At 39.9% G+C, this 20327-nt stretch overlaps 1 protein-coding gene and 1 long non-coding RNA gene across 10 annotated transcripts in view; one reads left to right on the forward strand and one right to left on the reverse strand.

Moving 5' to 3' along the window:
* Positions 1-14645, reverse strand: part of LOC141569739 (uncharacterized) — a 215331-nt gene extending 200686 nt beyond the window's left edge. For all 9 annotated transcript variants that reach the window (XR_012493505.2, XR_012493504.2, XR_012493502.2 and 6 more), the window contains exons 1-2: positions 14512-14645; positions 7626-7709 (exon numbers count right to left, since the gene is read on the reverse strand). This is a non-coding gene — a long non-coding RNA (uncharacterized LOC141569739). The remainder of the gene's footprint in view (positions 1-7625; positions 7710-14511) is intronic.
* Positions 14646-14772: 127 nt separating this feature from the next.
* Positions 14773-20327, forward strand: part of TSPAN7 (tetraspanin 7) — a 129083-nt gene continuing 123528 nt past the window's right edge. The window contains exon 1 of the mRNA XM_019747856.3: positions 14773-14930. Coding sequence (XP_019603415.1) covers positions 14850-14930 — 81 coding nt within the window. The 5' untranslated portion in view covers positions 14773-14849. The remainder of the gene's footprint in view (positions 14931-20327) is intronic.

Consider the following 20327-nt stretch of genomic DNA (forward strand, 5'->3'; position numbering starts at 1 on the left):
ATGTTGTCACAAATGGTCCTATTTCATCTTTTCTTACCACTGAATAGTATTCCATTGTGTATATATACCACAACTTCTTTATCCATTCATCTATCGAAGGACATTTTGGTTGTTTCCATGTTTTGGCCACCGTAAATAAAGCTGCAATGAACACTGTAACACATGTGTCTTCATGAATAAATGTTTTCAGATTTTTTTGGTAGCTACCCAGGAGAGGGATTGCTGGGTCATATGGTAATTCTATTCGTAATTTTTTGAGGAATCTCCACACTGCCTTGCATAGCAGCTGCAAAGGATTTTTCTTGTATATATTTCCTGAATTTTCTTCAATGAACAGATATTCCTTAATTTACAAAAAAGATATGCAAACACATCTTCAAATCTAAGTTTGATAATTAAGAAAAAAATTCAGGATAAAATGTCAAAAAGAATACCTGTAATCTGAATTTTTAAAAACACTTTAACGGCTTTATTGAGATTTAATGTTATATCATAAACTTCATTTATTTTAAGTGTACAATTAAATGCTTTTTAGTAAATTTATAGTTCGTAAACATCACCAAAATCCAATTTTAGGACATTTCCACCGCCCCGTTAAGACCACTCCTACCCACTTTTAGTCACTCTCTATTCTTTAAAAAAAAAATTTTAACTCCCAGTCCCAGGCTACCACTATCAAATTTCTGTCTATGTGGATTTCCCAATTCTTGTATAGCATGTAGGCTTCTTTGTCTGCTTTCTTTCCCTTAGCAAAGTGCTTTTGAGGTTCATCCATTCTGTAGCCTATATCAGTCCGTTGTTTCATTTTATTGCCAAATAAAATTGCATTGTGTGGACATGCCACACTTTGTTTCTTTACTCTCCAGTTGACAATCATTTGGATTGTTTTCAGTTTTTGACTATTATAAATAATGCTGCTATGAACACTCACGTATTAGTCCTTGTGTACACGTTATTCTCATTTTTGGGGGATAGATAACCAGCCGAATTGCTGATTCATAAGGTAAATGCATGTTTACCTTTTTAAGATGCTGCCAAACTTTTTCCAAAGTTCCTGTACCATTTTACATATCCACCACCAGTGTATTAGGTTCCCATTTCTCCATATCTTCCCTAACACTTTTTAATCTCTTTCTGATTGTAGCCATTCTTGTGGGTATAAGGTGGTATCTCATTTTTGTTTTTATTTGCATTCCCCTAATGACTAATAATATTGAGTATCTTTCAATGTGCTTATTATCCAGTTGCATGTCTTCTTTGGTGAAATATCTATTCAAACCTTTTCCTCATTTTAATTATTTTTGTTACTGAGTTGTAAGAGTTTTTTTATATGTTCTGGATATATGACTTTTATCAAATATAGAATTTGCAAATATTTTCTTCTAGTCTGTAACATTTCTCTCAGTCTAGACCCTATACTTTTACGCTTTCCATAGTATAATTATCACCACTTACTTGATTTTGTTTATGGAATGCACCAAATTTGAAGCAAATTGAACTAATGAGAAGGTATGCTTTGGTAGAACTCAGCTTCCAAGGTTCGAAATTGAAAAGGCAATTGTAGTTGTCTAATAGCTGGCAATAATTCAGCTACTTTAGAAAGCTTATAAAATTATATCTTGACCATCAACTAGTATCAGGAGAAAAAAAATAAAGAAACAAATATACAAGATGACTAAATATATCCCAAAAAACCAAATCAATAAATTGTATAGTCTCTACCACTGGTTTAAGTTCCAGTAGTGTTGAAAATTGTTTTGCCTCGATTATCTAGGGATTGGAAATCAAAACACCAGAGCATGTTTTCCAAAATGCTAAAACTAAGGGTTTTTTGAGATAAGCATTTCTCATTTCAAAAGGAAGGTAGTGGTTCTAGATTTTAATTTCACAACTGAAATTTAAATCAGTTTAACATTTTATCTGTACCTCGCTGATTTTTTTCAATGGAAAATAAAGCAGGTGGTTGAATTCCCCAAACATTTATTGAGCATGTGTTAAATGAGGCCCTGTGCTAGGTAAGGCAGGGAATACAGGGGTGAGAACAATTGCTCAATTGTGATTTAGTAGATGAAGTAACCGATAACCTAAGTGGTAAGATGTGTAGGACAATTTTATGACTTTCGACTGATAAGCTCGATACTGCATTCTGCTAGTGAAAGGTAAAACTGTATAAGAGGATATAAGAATGAAACTCTTTTTGCCTCAGTTTTGGTTGAGTTCCCAAAGGAGGAGAAAACCCAGCAAATTCCAAATACATTCCTGTGCTTGAGGACTTAAAAAGAGGATGGAGCGAAAGTAATGTTTTTCAATCCTTAGCACATCATCTATCTTAAAGACACATAATTGGCTTCCAGGTGGCTGCTCAGCTTCACGTGTCTCTAGGTTTGGGAGATGTCTGATGCTCTCAGAGATGAGTCCAAATGTTGGGAAGCTTTGTTTTTCAATTATTAGTACACTTCCTTATACAAAGGGGAGGATTGAACATACACATTTTATTATTTTACCTCCAGTTTTGAGAAAGTGGGTATTTAGTTTGCTTGCTTGTTTACCCTACCAGCGTTTGAACACAAATATTTGTATTTCCTTTTTTTTACACAAAAGTTAGCATATGTATGGTACTGCATCTTGCCATTTTAATTAATATTTTAGATTTTGTAGCTTATCAACACATAAAAAGCATCCTCAATCTTCTCAAATTTGTATAGCATTTTATTGTGTGGATGTATCATAATTTCTTAAACCAAACCTAAATTGATGGACATTGGTAGTTTCCAAAGCTTTAACTTTTACCAAAATAACAAAAGCTACAGTGAACAATGTTGCATATACATTTTACACACGTGGTTGATAAATGTCCATTTTGATGCCTGTAAAAGTCTCCCCAACTAATTAGGGACCCTAGATTATCTATATAATCTATTCAGCTATGAAAGAGACACTTGACAGAATAAGTGACATATATGTGCACACATGTACGTGTCCAAAAGTACAATTCCTGGGTCCAAACTACATCTGTAATTTTGATAAATATTGCCAAATTGCCTCTCACAAGAGATATACTATTTTCCACCAGAAATGTATATGGGTGCTTATTTCTTTACATGGAGGGCCATAGTTTTCAATGAATTCAATTGTTTTTTTAACCAAAAAAGCGAAAAACCAAAAACTAGTTTATAGTCCCTCAGCCAGAATCAGGCTTAATTTTTTCCCTGTGTAGGCAAGTTCATTCTTCTAACTTGCAGACAGGCTAACCCAAGTCCAAGTAGGTTTTTTCTAAACATGGGCCACAAGTTATTACATTTCTAAACATCTTTTCTTCTGGTTTCTGCTAAAATTTGTTTACATGATACATATCCATTTAACTATTTCTTCTTAAAATTTTGAAATATTTGATCCATCAGGACAGAGTGGCAGTAACTCCAAATGGAGAGATAAGCTCGTGTTAATACATACTATAAAATCATTGCACTTCTTTACTCAAAGAAGGGTCCCTTGAGGCTAAGCATTATCAAATTCTACCTTACTGTCAGAAATGTTACCAGCTTGTGAGACACAAAGAACTAAAGTCATTTGTTCATAAAATTATTTTTCAGATAATTTGACCATAAGGAAAAACAGGAAAACAAGCTTGGTGTTACCATTACCATAGTTTGCTTTTAAATAATGACATGAGTTTGATCAAAAATTTATAATGTTTTGATGTATAACGCCAAACGAATAAGCAGAATTTGGGGTCCTATCTAGGTATAGTGTTATAATAATGACCACAATAATTCACGTTTTTATGGTGCTTTATAGTTTACAAAGCACTTCCAAGTACATGATAGTAATTTCAGCTGCCACTGATTGTATATGCCAGGTATTTTGATAAACTATACACTAGAAAGTATTAGTCTCTTTTTGCCCAAGATGAGGAGAATGAAAATGCATTATTTGCTTAAGGTCAAAAAGGCAGTGAATGGTAAATCATAGAGACAGGAAGTCAAATTGTGGTTGTCAGGAGCTAGGGGAAGAGGAGAATAGGGTATTATTGTTTAATGGGTATAGAGTGTTAGTTTTGCAAGATGAAAAGAGTTCCGAAGATGGATGGTGGTGACAGCTGCACAGCAATATGAATGTACCTAATACCACTGAACTGTATACTTAAGAATAGTTAAGGTGGTAAATTTTATGTTGTGTATTTTAGCACGATAAAAAAATTGGAGGAAAAAAAGCCAGTAAATGGTGAAGCCTGAAATCTTATTTCATTTCTATCCAACCATGTCTTTGTACTTAGAGCAGTTATTATCCCCAGGTTCCAGACCAGGAAACTAAGGCCCAGAAGGACTGAATTGATTTAAATCAAACAACTATCAAGAGGCAGAGGTGGAGTCAATCCAATGGAGGCGATTTTACAACCAGAAGCTAGGAATAGGAAGTCAAAATAAAACCAAGGGCTCATCTGACCACTAAGGGTTGGATAATCTTGGGTTAATCACTTTACCTGTCTGGGCCTCAGTTTACTGTTATAAAATGAAGGGATAGATATAGATCAGGATTCTTTTTTTCAATTCAACATTTTATACCATGATTTACAGTTAAGAAATATTTTATATTGACCCAGTGCTTGCATGCATGCGTGTGAGCATGAGCGCACGCATACACACACACACACACACACATGCCCACTTTGTCCTAGGTCTGGTTTTCTAGAAGCAGACCTTCAGATAAAGACTCGAGTGCAAGTGATATATCAAGGATGTGTTTCCCGAATAAACCAGTATGGAAGTAGAGGAGGCAGAGCAGAAAAGGGGTTGAAATCAACCAAGGGTAAGATTTCAGGTGAAGTCCTAGCCTGATCCGCTGGGGAGCTCTGGCACAGAAAATGTACCACAGAATTTGACTCGCCTTGAGGCAGAGAGCTGGGATTTCCTATTTCATCCCTACACACTCACTGGTTACAGCCCACTCCAGGAGGATGTAACATCCCAGGCATTTCAGCTCATGGCAGCTGTGGTAGCCAGTCCCCAAAGGAGACCCCCAGTGATCCCCGCCTTGTCGTATTCACACCTGTGCATAGTTAATCTCCTACACTGTTCCATGGTTGGTCTGTGTAACCAAAGAAATACAGAAGTGATGGTATGTCACTTCCCAGATTAAGATATAAAAGACAGTGGGTTCTATCTTAGATTCTTCCTTTCTTGGATCACTGCCTCTGGGGGAAGCAAGGTCTCACTTCATGTGCAGTCCTATGAAGAGGCCTATTACATGGGTTCCCATAACAAGGAACTGAGGCCCGCCAACAACCACGTGAGTTTGAAGGCAGCTCCTCCAGCCCCAGTTGCGCCTTGACATGACTGTAGCCCCAGCTAGTAACAGCTTTACTGCAATCTCATGAGACACCCTGACCAGAATCACCCAGCTAAGTTGCTCATGGAGTCTTGACCCTCAGAAATTCTGTGAGATCATACCTTTTTGTCTTTTTAAATCACTAGATTTCTGAAATTTTTGTTATACAATAATACAAATACATTAGGCTAATGTGTCTCCCACAGCTGAAGGTTAGTTTACAGGTAAGATTGATTAGGAGAGAAGCACAAACATGCCGGGGGATGGGCAGAACCAGCAGAAGAGACCTACAGGTGATGACAGAGCATGAACTCTATTTGTTAGCCCTCTAAAACAAATGTTGCATGAAACAACACTTACCCTTATTACATGCAATGCACTTTGATAATTTCTATATGGTTATATTCTTATTTGCATTACTAAATGCTGACATGAGCCCTTAAATTGATTTCACAATCCACTAACAGGCTGTGACCTGTAGATGAAAAACTATGAACTTAGTCATCTTTGAGGTCCCTTCCAGATCTAAACTTCTGTAATTAGGAGGTGGCACAGTGTTATTACAATGACAAGTAACATGTATTGAGCACTCACTATGCCAGAACTGTTTCAAACACTTCACATATATTGCCTCAAGTGAAGACAACAAAGTGGGTACTATATTAATATCCCCATTCTATAGATGTGAACACTGGTGCGTGGCAGAGGCCAGAAGGGAACCCAGGCAGTCTGATTACAAAATCTACTGTCAAGAGTGCAGGCTCCTACATCAGACTCTTTGGGTTCTGATGCCAACAGTCAATCAAGAACTGTTTCTAATTATGATCATGATATAATTCAGTTATTGGAAGCCACCAGCTCATTGATGGGGATAATTCTAACAAAAGGAAGTTTAGGGTCAGGGTTACGTATGTTAACTAAATTCAGTGGTTAACTCACTGATAATCAGCTCAGTGTTCTGCTCTGCTGTAGCCATGCTGGCCTAGTCTTAACCCTAAATTTAGCCACTTATGCATTGAAATAAGATGGGGCTCTGGCCTGGGTTATAAAAATCTCCATCCTTGAATGTCTAAAACACATTTCATTGTAAGTAGATAGAAGGAATTTCAATATACTCATTTTTACATATTGGTTTATTAAAGAACAAAATAATTCTCTAATAAATGCAACTAACTGAAATAGATTAGTCACCATTATGTAGAGGATATTTCTACTGAATTCATTAACACTAATTAGTGTTCGGATTTCAAAAATAGGGTCAATAAAAATTATGATATAAATGACTAAAACGGTAAAAACCAAAGGGAAAAAACCACTAGAGAGAACCTGGATACCTGGAACTATCATCTTTTTGGCTGAATTTTTCTGAGCCAAGTGTCCATCAGTTATATCTTTCACGTCACAGGAATACAGTATTCATCACAGGTATTGGAGTCAGTATAAAACCCTAATATCCTTTTAATAAAAGATTGTCAGTAATCAAAGATTCATATACCTGCTGAGTGAATTATCTGGAGCTGGACACATGTAGGGGATACGTGTCAGGAGGACGTTTCAGCAGCTGCTGTGCGGTAAGGTGACTTAGATTATTTAGAAAGAGACCACAAAGAAGAAAAAAGCTGTTCATATCCCACTTCAGGGGTTACTGCGTGATTATGGATTACAGGGCAATAAAAGTGACTGCAGTCTAGCCTGGAATACTGTTAACAGAGTTAAGACACTATTCTCTTGTCACCGATTTTTTAAAAAATAAATGTCATTTTAAATATATTGCTAAAGAGGGGAGTTACAGAAGGTATGATGGCTCCCCAAAACCAAATATCAATCTAGATGTCCTGAAAAATTAATTTAAAATAAGATGTTTTCTAATTATAAAAAATACATGTTTTGCAGAACATTTACTAAATGAAGAAAATGTAAGAAAGAAAAGATCACAGAATGATATCAGATCATGAGGTAACACTGATCACTATCTGGGTGTGTAGCTTCAAATTGGCATCATACTACATTAACTTTTTATAATTTCATTTTTTACTTAAAAACACGCTGTGAGAATTTCCCTGTGTCAAAGTGTTCTACTTCAACATGAATTTGATGGCTGTTGTTCTATGGACATAGGCATTTGTAACAGTCAGAGTGTTTTCTGTTTATCTAACAGTATCCAGTTAGGCAAACAGAAAACACTCTATACGTTGATGCAGAAATGGACTTAATGCTAATAATTTATTACACAGTTATAAAAAGTCCTACAAAAATAAGAAAGGCGTGTATTAGTTAGCTATTGCAAGCATACATACCCTTTGCAGGTTCAGTTTTAGCCCTGTGAGATGTTTCTGAATCTCAAAAGTCAGAAAGTCATTTTGTGTGTTCAAGTAGAGACCCTGGAAAGATAGAAATTTAGATGAATGGACATACGAGTATGATCAAATTTCATCCAAGTAGCTTCTCAAAACAAGTCAAGGTTTTCTCCCTTAAGTCCTAAAACTTTAATGTTTTGGGTGGGGGCTTCCTTTATAAAATATTCTTTTCTATTCTAAATGGTATACAAGGTCTGACACTTAAGTTCGAGAACTTATTGCAACAGTGTTGCTAAACTATTTTGATATCAGAAGGATTATTCATTATGAATTTGTACCAACTGGACAAACAGTTAACTATTTGGAAGTGCTGAAAAGGCTGCGTGAAAAAGTTAGACAACCTGAGCTTTTCACCAACAATTCATGGCTCTTGCATCACAACAATGTACCAGCTCACACGGCACTGTCTGTGAGGGAGTTTTTAGCCAGTAAACAAATAACTGGATTGGAACACCCTCCCTACTCACCTGATCTGGCCCCCAATGACTTCTTTCTTTACCCAAAGATAAAGGAAATATTGAAAGGAAGACATTTTGATGACATTTAGGACGTCAAGGGTAATATGATGACAGCTCTGACGACCATTCCAGAAAAAGAGTTCCAAAATTGCTTTGAAGGGTGGACTAAGCACAGGCATCAGTGCATAGCTTCCCAAGGGGAGTACTTCGAAGGTGACTGTAGTGATATTCAGCAATGAGGTATGTAGCACTTTTTCTAGGATGAGTTCACGAACTTAATTGTCTGACCTTGTATATGATATTTAGAAATTTCGCAAAATAGAGCTAATATAAAAAAAGGAAATCAAATCACCTATAACCCCACTACCCAGAGCAACCAGTGTGAATATTTCCTATCCATTTTCTTCTGATTTCTTTTCTATGTTTTTACATAGTTGAGGTCATAATGTATATACGGTTTTCTACTGTTTTATTTAATATTATAATAAAAACTTTGCTTTGTGACTAAAAGTTTCCTCATACACATACTTTTTAATGAGTGTAAACTAGTCCCTTGTTTAGATGTACTATAGATTGGAATTAACACATTTCAATAGCTGTCCTCCCTGAAGAGACATTTCTCCAAAGAGGACATATAAATGGCCAATAGACATATGGAAAAAATGTTCAACATCACTAATCATCAGAGAAATGCAAATAAAAACCACAATGAGATATCACCTCACCCCAGTCAGAATGGCTATCATCAAGACAAATAGTAACAAGTGTTGGAGAGGCTGTGGAGAAAAAGGAACCCTCATACACTGTTGGTGGGAATGCAGACTTGTGCAGCCGCTATGGAAGGCAGTGTGGAGGTTGCTCAAAAAATTAAGAACACAATTACCATATGACCCAGCAATCCCTCTCCTGGGTATCTATCCAAAAAAATCTGAAAACATTTATACATAAAGACACATGTGCTCCAATGTTCATTGCAGCTTTGTTTACGGTGGCCAAGACATGGAAACAACCAAAATGTCCTTCGATAGATGAATGGATAAAGAAGCTGTGGTATATATACACAATGGAATAGTATTCGGCAGTAAGAAAAGATGAAATAGGACCATTTGTGACAACATGGATGGATCTTGAGATTATAATGCTAAGCAAAATAAGTCAGACAGAAAAAGCAGAGAACCATATGATGTCACTGATATGTGGTATATAAACCAAAAACGAGAGAACAAGACAAACAAATGAGAAAGAAAAACTCACAGACACAGACAATAGTTTAGTGGTTACCAGAGGGTAAGGGGGGAGAGGGGTGGGAGATGAGTGTAAAGGGGATCAAATATATGGTGATGGAAGGAGAACTGACTCTGGGTGGTGAACCCACAATGTGAGACATAGATGATGTATTACAGAATTGTACACCTGAAATCTATGTAACTTTACTACCAATTGTCCCTCCAAAAACTTTAATTAAAAAAAAGAAAGCCGTCCTCCAAGTTTACTCAGAGTAGAAGGAAGTCCTAGTCAATTCCTCCTTTTCTGTCATTGCCCGAATCTATTCAGTGCTGAGGGCTGTCTATTCTATTTGTGAACAGTTTCTATCCCAGAGGATTCAATCCCAGCTGGAGCATCTGGGGAACTTTTAAGAAATACTGATTGTTGGGGCCTCACCACAGACCAAGTCAATCAGAAGACCTGGGGGATGGGACCCAGGCATCCATACATCTAAAAGCTCCCCCAGTGGATTTTAATGCAGCCAGGGTTGACACGCACAGCTCTGGCCCCTCCTACAGCCCCACTGCCACGGCCTGAGGTCCAGCCTCATCAATTAGGTTATTGCCGTTACATCCCCTTTTCCTGCAACCTCTAATCCTGTATACTGCCTCCCAAATGACTTGCCTAAAACACAGATCAGATCAGGTCACTCCATTACTGAGAGCCTTCACTGCTCCCCACTGCTTACATGAGAGAGTCTAACCTGAGCAAGGCCCCCCTTCACCACAGCCCCACCTACATTGCTGTACCCTTCCTATTCTAGGTCCTCCAGTGCACCTCACTACTCTGCGAGGCTTCCTGCTTTTGTTCATCCTCTTCTCCCAGCCTGTAATGATCTTCTCCATTCCTCAAAGATCACCATTATCTTATCCATACTTCAAGGTCCATTTCAAATAACACACTCTTCTTCAGTCATTGATCATCTACTGAGTGACTATTATGTACCATCCATTTGTACATTTTTTTTGCAGTTGCTATCGTCCCTAGGTTCTGGGGATACAACTGTGAACAAAACAGACAAAAAGACATGTCCGTGTGGAGCTTAGTGGGAGATGCGGACAAGCTCATGAATAAGAAAATGTTAGATAAGGAAGGTATAGTAACTGCGTAGCTATTTTCATTTGAAATGGCCGTTCCGAGGAGATGACACCTATACTGAGATCTGAGTGACAGGAAGGAAGGGACCAACCATTCAGAGTTTAGGGCGCAAAGCATTCTAAAGATAGGAGCAGGCGGTGTGAAGGTATTCAGGTAAACTAAGTCTGACTGAAGAACAGAAAGGCCAGAGCAGCTGAAGCACAGGGGCAAAGGGAGAGTAGTGGGACAGGCAGTCAGAGCCAGCTCATGTATCCTTTCTAATCAGGGGGAAGAGTTGAGATTTGATTCCTTGTACAATGATGGGAAGCCACTGGAGGGTTTTAAGCAGGAGAGTGACATGATATGGTTTGTGTTTGAACAAGATCACTCTGGTTGCTGTGCGAACAACACATTGAGAAGGTGACAGTAGGAGCAGGAACCAGGTAGATGCTTTGGTGACAATCCAGTTCTCCTTGATGTCCTTGCTGAATTTAAGGCAAATAAAAATCTAAAGCTTCCTTTGCTTTGGGGCAAAATATTAAAATTCTTGTCATCTAATAGGGCCTGGATGGGTTGACCTCTCTCCAGCCTCCTGTATACCATCTCTGCTCCCACTATTGAGCCCTACTGACCTGTCAGCTCCCAAAGGCACAGTTCTTTCAGGCCACAGGGCCTTTGCACTTGCTGTGGTTATGTTATGTGTGTGTGATAAATACACATCACATAAAAGTTACTATTTTAACCATTTTAAAGCATACAATTCAGTGGCATTAAGTACATTCACAATGTTGTACAGCCATCACCACTATCTAGTTCCAGAACTTTTTCATCACCGCAAGAGGAAACCCCTTACCTATCAAGCAGTCACTTTCCATTCCCCTCTCCCTGAGCTCCAGGCAACATTAATCTGCTTTCTATCTCTATGGATTTGCTTGTTCTGGATAGTTCATACAAGTGTAATAATAGAGTATGTGGTTTTGTGTCTGGCTTCTTTCACTCAGTAGTTTCCAAGTTTCATCCATATTGTAGCACGTGTCAGTACTTCATTCCACTTTATGACTGAATAATAATATTCCATTGTATGGCTATACCCATTTTGTTTATCCATCCATTCATCAGCTGATAGCCATTCATTTGGGCTGTTTCCACCTTTCAGTTGTGACTAATGCTGCTGTAAACATTCATGTACATGTTTTTGTTTGGACTGATGTGGTAGCTGTGGTTATATTTTGAAGAACTGGAGATCAGGGAATCTTAGACGTGTATCAGTACCACAAAATGGGTGGCTTAACACGATAGAAATTTATTCTCTCATAATTCTGGAGGCCAGAAGGCTGAAATCAAAATGTCTGCCGGGCCATGTTTCCTTTGAGACTGGGTAGAGTCCTTCCTTGCCTCTCCCCAGCTTCTAGCGGTGACCTTCGATCCTTGGCATTCCTTGGCTTGCGGCTGCATTATTCCAACCAGTCACATGGCCTTCTTCTTGGGTGTCTCCGTGTCTTCACAAAACCTTCTCCATGTGTCTATTCTTTTAAGACATATTGGATTAAGGGCCTACCCTACTCCAGTATGACCTCATTTTAAATAATTACATCCACAACAACCCTATTTTCAAATAGGGTCACATTCTGAGGTTCTGGGGTGAGGACTTCAACTTGTTTTTTAATTCATTTAATGATAAACTGACATTACTGTGCATCTGAATTCCCTGGGGATCTTGTTAACATGGGGTTGGGGTGGGGCCTGAGGTTCTGCCTTTACAACAAGCTCTCTCAGAAATGCGAATGCTGCTAGTTCAGGGATACGGTAACTGGCTTGTTCTGGTTTGCCCAAGACTTTCCTGGTTTTAGAGATGAAAATCCAAAGTGCAAGGAAATCCCTCGGTCCTGGGGAAACTAGGATGGCTTGTCACCCTATTATATCAGAGACCACAGTTTGAGGAGCAAAGATCTAGCTACAAGCTATGTAAATTGCCCCATTAATTACATTACTGAAGATTCATATGTATCTTTACATTTCAATAATTTATTTTGCCAGAACAACTCAAGTTTCCAAGAATCTGGACCTAACAGATACCCTAAAAAAACTCCAGACAAAACTGTGAAATGGTGAGTTCGTTGAGCTGATGGGTACCATCGGTGAATATCATATATTAACTCATGAAATTCTCAATGACGCTCAGTAGTGTCCCTGTTGGGTTGAAAATTGAGATTTCTAACCCCTTTACAGAGTAACTATGAAAGGGCAAAACCTTTTGAGGCTAAGGTTACCCAGCGTGTTTGTAGTCTTCAGTATTGTCCTGTTGCTGCCTGGAAACTGTAAAAGTAGAGGGGGAAAGCTCCTTTCTGAAGTTGGATTTAAGCGTATTGAAGTAGGGACAGTATCCTTCCACTTGACTCCTATTAAGACCACCTGAAGAACTTTAAAAACTGCCGAGTCTGCACCCCACACCAAATGACTCAGGCTACCTGGGATTCGGCACAGGCAGTCTTAAGTTTTTTAAGCTCTCCAGCTGATGCAAATGAGCAACCAGAGTTGAGAATCATTGTGCAGGGTCTTCCTTTGCCAATTTGTTCCTAATCTTTTCCCACCAGCACCCATATTCCTCTCCACTCCCTTCTATGCCCACATAAACTTTTGTTATGGTTGATCATTTCCTTGAGCAAGTTCTCCTCCTCCTCCTGTTTGTGTCCTGTTTATACAATGACCTCACTGACCTGGGACCATGTACAACTCATTGGAGGTAATAATTACTCCTGCAACAACTGACTTTGGCTGGCTTTCCTCAAGCCTTATTGACTGTTTTTCACTCTTTCGTAAGAGTATTCTTAACATCACCCACGATTGAGTTAGCCTGTGGTAGTGTTGCTGTTTTGACTGCAGTCTCGCAGGAAGCAAGCTAAGTCTCCCACAGAATCTATACTGTATGTTTTTCTACAAACCAGCCACAGGAAATCTGGATGGAGCATATACTATTTTTTTAATTGGGATATAATTCACATGCTATAAATCTCACCCTTTAAAAGTGTACAATTCAGTGGTTTTTAGTATATTCACCAAATTCTGCAACCATTCTCACTATCTAATTACAGAACATTTTTGTCACTCCAAAAAAGAAATCCCTTACTCATTAACTGTCACTCTTCATTCCTGCTGCCCCCCCCCCCTGCAACCAGTAACCTATTCTGGAGGTTGTCTATAAATGGATCATTTGATATGTGGTCTTTTGTGTGTGGCTGCTTTCACTTAAGTGCATTTTCAAGGTTCATACATGTTGAATTAGTACTTCATTCCTTTTTGTGGCCAAATAATTTTCCAGTGTATGGACATCCTTACTACATTGTGTTTCTCCATTCATAATTGATGGACACTGTGCTTGTTCCTGCTTTTTGGCTATGATAAATGGTGCTATGAACATTCATGTACCAGCCTTTGTGTGAACAAGACATGTTTTCACTTCTCTTGGGTATCTAGGAGTGGAACTGCTAGGTCATATGGTAACTCTATATTTAGCTTTTTCAGGAACTTCCAAATTGTTTCTGAAGATTATTTTTTGACCTTGATACAGCTCTCTTTCCTGCGTGTGAAGTGGTCTGTACTTGTTAGGATAGGGAAAAGGATTCTCAGGCACTTTAAACTTTTTTCCTGTTACCTGTTAAACATTGTATGTGCAGGGAGAATGGTCCCTCCACAGAGAAACTTCTTGTCATTCAGTTTCATCATTTCCAAATGTGAGGAAATCTAAAAAGTGGAGCACCTGTGGTGGCGAGGATTCGGGGTGTCTGAGCTCCCAGGTTCCTGATCAGCCCTCCAGCTCTATCTCCGGCCACCTGTCTGTTCCTGGCACAGACAAGGCCTGCTTGTTCCAAGGACATGTCTAGGGCCACTTCCATCTGAGAAGGCCTGGTGGGGCGTCCAAATGCAGCAACGGGACTGCTTTTCGAGGACACCAATAAACCTCATGTAGCCAGGTGAGGAGAGCCCTGCAAAAGTAACGTCCTACTATGTACAAAGCAGAAACTTACGTGCCACGGCGGCTTGGAAGATGTTGCCCTGACCTCCGACCCAACCTCCAGGTTCTCCCATCCCTCCCTGTCGCTGGTCCTGCTCCTCCGCTGGGGGTCTGAGCCTGCGCGGGCTTGCGGGGGCGGGCGGCCTTCTCAGCATGCGCAGTCGCTGCCGGGCTCGCTCCTTCAGTGGGTGCCCCGCGGGGTACGCGCTCACGCACGCGCACGGCCTCGCCTGCTCGCGCACGGGGCCTCTCGCGGCACGCGCCCCGCCCCGCCCCGCCCCGCCTCCTCCTCCCCCCTCCCGCGCGCCCGCCTGCTGCCCGCCGCCGCCGCCGCCGCCGGAGCTCTGTAGTATGGCATCGAGGAGAATGGAGACCAAACCTGTGATAACCTGTCTCAAAACCCTCCTCATCATCTACTCCTTCGTCTTCTGGGTGAGTGGTCAAGCCGGGCCGGTGGCCAGGCCGCCGCCGGTCAGTCCGTACAGTGATGCTCCGAGAAAGGAAGGGGGGAGGAAGAATCCCAAATCAAAAATCAAATCTTGGCCCCCTCCTTAAGGAGACAGGCGCAGGGTGGTGCTGGGCTGGCGCTGCAGGATGGTGGGTGCAGGTTTGGGGCTGCTCGGACCCTGGACCCCGCCGGGCGCAGGCTGCAAGGGGCTGCGTGGTGGCGGTGACTGCAGGTTGTCGACCTTTCCAAACGTTGTTTAATACATTGATTTATTTTTTAAGCTTTCTGGATGGGGTCAGCCTCTGGGGAAAGTTGCGGATTTATTTGGCTATTTTCCTCTCGGGAAACCTCCTCCCCAACCTCCCTTACCAGCCTGTTCGCGGTGCTACTTAGAGCTAACCTGTGGTCAGCTGCGAGCGGGCGCGGGAGCGCAGGGTTTGATCCCAGATTCCCGGTTATTCCCGACTCCGCGGAGCTGCGAGAGGGATGCGCCAGGAGCCTTGTCCCTGCCTGGCAGGGCGAGGGTGGCCAGAACCCCTCAAGCGCACTGTTTGGGGGTGGGGGCTCCGCCGCCGCGCGAAGACGCACGGACGTGAGAGGGTCTTACATAAACCAAGGGCATCTTTGAGCTCTCTCGGCGACCCAGGAGATGGGTCTTGCGACCCTTTTCCCACTCCCCTCCACCCTTACAATCTTTATCTGGCCTTTCTGTCATTGCGTGAGCTCAATCCGCAGAGCCCTGGGGGAGGACTCCCGCCACTTGGTGACGGCAATAGCGCCCCAACTCTATTCCCCATCTAACTGGTGCTGCTATCAGTCCTTGAAGCTCAATGCAGAAGGGTGACGTCAGCTCCTCAGCCAAGGCCTCGGGGGGCTGCGTGGTGCACCTCGCGGAGCGATGCGCCCATCTGCGCGCGGGAGGGGGGAGAAAGAGGGGGCTGGAGGATTGTGCCTTACCTCATCCTGTTTGGCAATTCGTGGAATCAGTGCGGGACTGACACTGCGGTGATTCACTTGGAGGGGTGGGTGGTACCTAAAGAACATTACCCGTTATTTCTCTTTACATGTAGAGAGCCTCCCTCTCCCCAAGTTCCTCATTTCCACACCAAGCCACAGCCACCCTGCTGGAGAATGAATGTCTCTCATTTCCCCACCATCACCCATTCCCCAATAATCTGGGTCATTTCAGCTTCCAAAGCAGTCATTTTGAAACCTGAGGCTCTGTAGAAAAAAGCCAGTCCCGTCTCCGGTTGTTTTTCTCCTTGCCACCTACCACCTCACCCCCCACCCCCCCAAAAAAAGAAAATTAGCCCTCGTTTTGGTTTGAGATTGGACACAGTGCTCTATGAGGTACCCAGATTGTGCTTGATGGTGAACGAGGCTGTTTGTAATTACCAAGGCAGGAGCTGAAATTTATTAAGGATAAAAAAAAATCCCTAATGCTTCCCCACCCCCACCCCTGCTAGCATTTCCTTGTCACTGGCATTGGTGATTCTTCAGGTCAGGGAAACTGGACTCTGGGGACCAGGCATACCAAGAGCTCTGCAATGAGACAGGATATATTAACTGGTATATAACACAAGGCAAACACAGAAACACACTTTATTTGGACTGAAAACAACACAGGTTGAAAATTTTCAGTAGTGGAATTGTAAGCTATGTATGGATCATATATTAGGTTCTGCCTGGAAAAAGCAATAATGCATGTTGCTTGCTGAAACTTCGCAGTAGCCATTCCTAGGAACTGTTTTAGGTTTTCGTTTGTTTCCTTATATTTCTTTCTGTTTAGCCCTTTAGTATTTACTTGATTTCATTTTTGTTACTGGAGTAAATCATATGGGTGATTATTTTTAGCTTCCTGAAAAATAAAGTTTACAGTATATACAAAGGAGTGTTGTTCTTTCAGCATCACTGCAGGCTGGTAGAGAAAGGAGTCTTCTAGACTGAGGCTTTTCGTGTGAGCTCCTTAAGTCTTCTTGCTTACCTCCCCCACTTCCCATGATTCTAGTAATTACTTAATGCCCCCTGATACATCTTAAACAAGCATTGCATTTCCTGTCCTCTGGTGTTCCTTGATGCCTGCGTTTTAATTTTTTCCTACTTTCAATATTTTATAGTCTTCAATAAAATGTTAACCTGGAGCATTTTCAATAATTTAAATAGCATTCAATAATCATTTCCTACTTCACAGCCAAAAGAATGAGATCTCTCCAGATGTGAGGGTATTATAAATACGTCATTTTTGTTATTAAACTGTGATCCAAATGCTGTGTTTTCCATTGTACCTTAAATGCTGTGTTTTTTTTAAACCAGCCTTATGGAGATACAATTTACCCTTTTTAAAGTGTACAATTCGTTGGTTTTTAATATAGTCACAGATAAGTGCAATTGTCACCCCAATTTTAGAACATTTTCATTCCCTGAAAAAGAAATCACATACCCGTTAGCTATCATCCCACCTTTCCCCCCAATTCCTCACCCCTCCTTGCTCTAAGCAATCACTAATCTACTCTATATATTGACTTCCCTATTCTGGACATTTCATATGAATGACATGATATACTATGTAGTCTTTTGTGAATGGCTTCTTTCACTTAGCATGATGTTTTCAAGATTCATCCATGTTCATTCTTTTTTATGGCTAAATAGTACTCCATTGCATGACTATAACATTTTGTTCATTGTCCATTGATGGACTTTGGGTTTGTTTCTACTTTTTGGCTATTACGAATATTGGTGCTGTAAACATTCATGTACAAGTTTTTATTTGAACATATGTTTTCAATTCTCTTTGCTGCGAATTGCTGGGTTGTATGGTAACTCTATGTTTAATTGTTTGAACTGCCTGACTGTTTTCCAAAGTGACTGCACCATTTTACATTCCATCCAGCAGTGTATGAGAGTTTCGATTTCTCCACATCTTTGCCAACATTTGTAATTATCTGAGTTTTTTATTCTAGCCATCTTAGTAGGTATCTCATTCTGGTTTTGATTTGAATTTTCCTGATGAGTAATGATGTCGAGCATTTTTTTATGTGCTTGTTGGTTATTTGTATATCTTCCTTGAAGAAATGCCTATTCCTATCTTTTGCCCATTTTTAATGGGTTATTCATTTTTTATCATTGCGTTATAAGTGTCTTTTATATTTTCTTGATTCAAGTCTCTTAAAAGATACATCATTTGCAGATAGTTTCACCTGTTCTGTGGGTTATCTTTTCCCTTTCTACATGATGTAGAAAAGTTTTGAAGTACAAAAGTTTTTATTTTTATTTTGATAACGTCCAATTTACTTATTTTCCTTTTGCTGTTTGTGCTTTTGGTGTCATATCTAAGAATCCTTCACCAAATCCACTATCATGAAGAAAATGCTGTTTGTAAGTGATTTATCAATTCAGCGAATGCAGTTGATACATTTCTCTTTCTCTAGCACCTAAAGCTATGTCTGGCACATAGTAGATACTCAAATATTTGTCAAAACTTCTGGGGTTATGTTAAGTAATTAACAAAAAAGATGACCTTGGTGTTGTTTTAAGTGGAAGATGGAGGAAATATTAGGTAGAATTCTTTTCTTTGTGTTCTCTATGAATCATTTTAATAGGACTACTTCGCTTACTGCAGTTTAAATTTAGGACTAGTAGACATTTGAGCTTAGAGTTGTGATAGACCAGTAGCATTAAGAGATTGATGTACTTGAGCATATACTAAAGCAGAAGTCTACAGTTATGAAACAGACTTTTGTCTTATCTGGCATCCCCTTCTGTCTACAATCTTTCTCTTTGAGGTGTTCCTCTAAGGCAGTGGTTCTCAGCAGGGGTCAGTTTTGCCCTCCCACCCGCCCCTGAACATTTGGCATCGACTGGAGACATTTTTGGTCACAGATGGGGGTGAGGTGCTATTGGTATCTAGAGGCCACAGGTGCTGCTAAACTCCCTCTAAGGCAAGGACAGCTTCTCACAACAAAGAATTACCTGGCTCAAAATATCAACAGAAACTCATAGACACAGACAATAGTTTAGTGGTTACCAGAGGGTAAGGGGGCGGGGGGTGGGGGTGGGAGATGAGGGTAAGGGGGATCAAATATATGGTGATGGAAGGAGAACTGACTCTGGGTGGTGAACACACAATGGGATTTATAGATGATGTAATACAGCACTGTACACCTGAAATCTATGTAATTTTACTAACAATTGTCACCCCAATAAATTAAAAAAAAAGTCAACCGCGCCTGCAACCTCTGCACTATTGAACTTCTACATAGTAGTAAGTCCTATGAAGAGGAATAAAGTCTTATGCAAAACTCACCATATTTACTGGGTGTGGAGCCACCATACCAGACCATGCTCAACATAGTCGCAAGTAAGAAGAAAAACTTTTACTAGTACACCGTAATTCTTTATTTGAAGACGAAAGGTAGGTAGTTCTTTGTATAATAGTGTTGAAATGGGTAGGATGATTTGTCTTAAAGAGTTAAATGACATCACCTGAATGCTATGCAAATGGATTCTTTATTTTCCTTGATTTCTATGTTTCGTTTTCAGGTTAATAGAAGAGGAGGAAAAAATACACCTAGGAGTAAGTTACTCTGTGGTTTAAAGACTAGCAAGCAGTGCCTGGCATATACCTAGGAGGTTTACTGAGGAAATGTTTACTTAATGAATGAGTGAATGATGAATAAATAAAATTGTATTGACTACTCTTGGGCTCATTTATTTATTTCTACTCACCTCAATTGGGATACTTTTAAAACAATGTTATTTCCAGTATATCTGTGGTGATTTAAATGTGTTCCTGACACTGATGTATAGAAATGTGGGACAGAGGACTTTATAAAGATTTACTTATCCTAATGATAGTTCAATTTTTATATTTTTATGATCAGCTAGTTTACCAGACATTTTAGATATCTAAATTTTTAATTGGAATTTAATTTGTTAAGCTTGAATTAAAAAAACATATCTATCTTGTCCTAATACAAAACAAACATCCCTCCTTCACAATAAATACATTTTTTTCAACAAGCGGGAAAACTTTATAAATATGCTGCTTACAAGATAAATTCTGTTTTGATTTATAAGTTTCTTCATGTATTTTAAATACTCATCTGAGTTCTAAGCTAAGATTTAAATCCACCGTATCTAAATCTGCTAAATAATATTGTGAAAAGAAATATTTTTTGCATCATTCCAGTGTATCTTAAATTTGATTTCTTCTTTGGTTATTCAAGGAGGTAATTAGCTATCAATAGTGCAATAAAATTCTCTTATGGTGAAATAGGAGTGCTTTTTTTTTTCATTTGGGAAACATCACTAATCTCTTTGGGGGAAGATTTTTGTTAGGTTAAATAGAGGGGGGTGAATCTTATAAAGCAGTCCCTAACATT

The sequence above is a fragment of the Rhinolophus sinicus genome, chromosome 18, assembly GCF_057876585.1.
Source record: "Rhinolophus sinicus isolate RSI-liver-muscle chromosome 18, RSI-T2T, whole genome shotgun sequence".
Classification (NCBI taxonomy): Eukaryota; Metazoa; Chordata; class Mammalia; order Chiroptera; family Rhinolophidae; genus Rhinolophus; species Rhinolophus sinicus.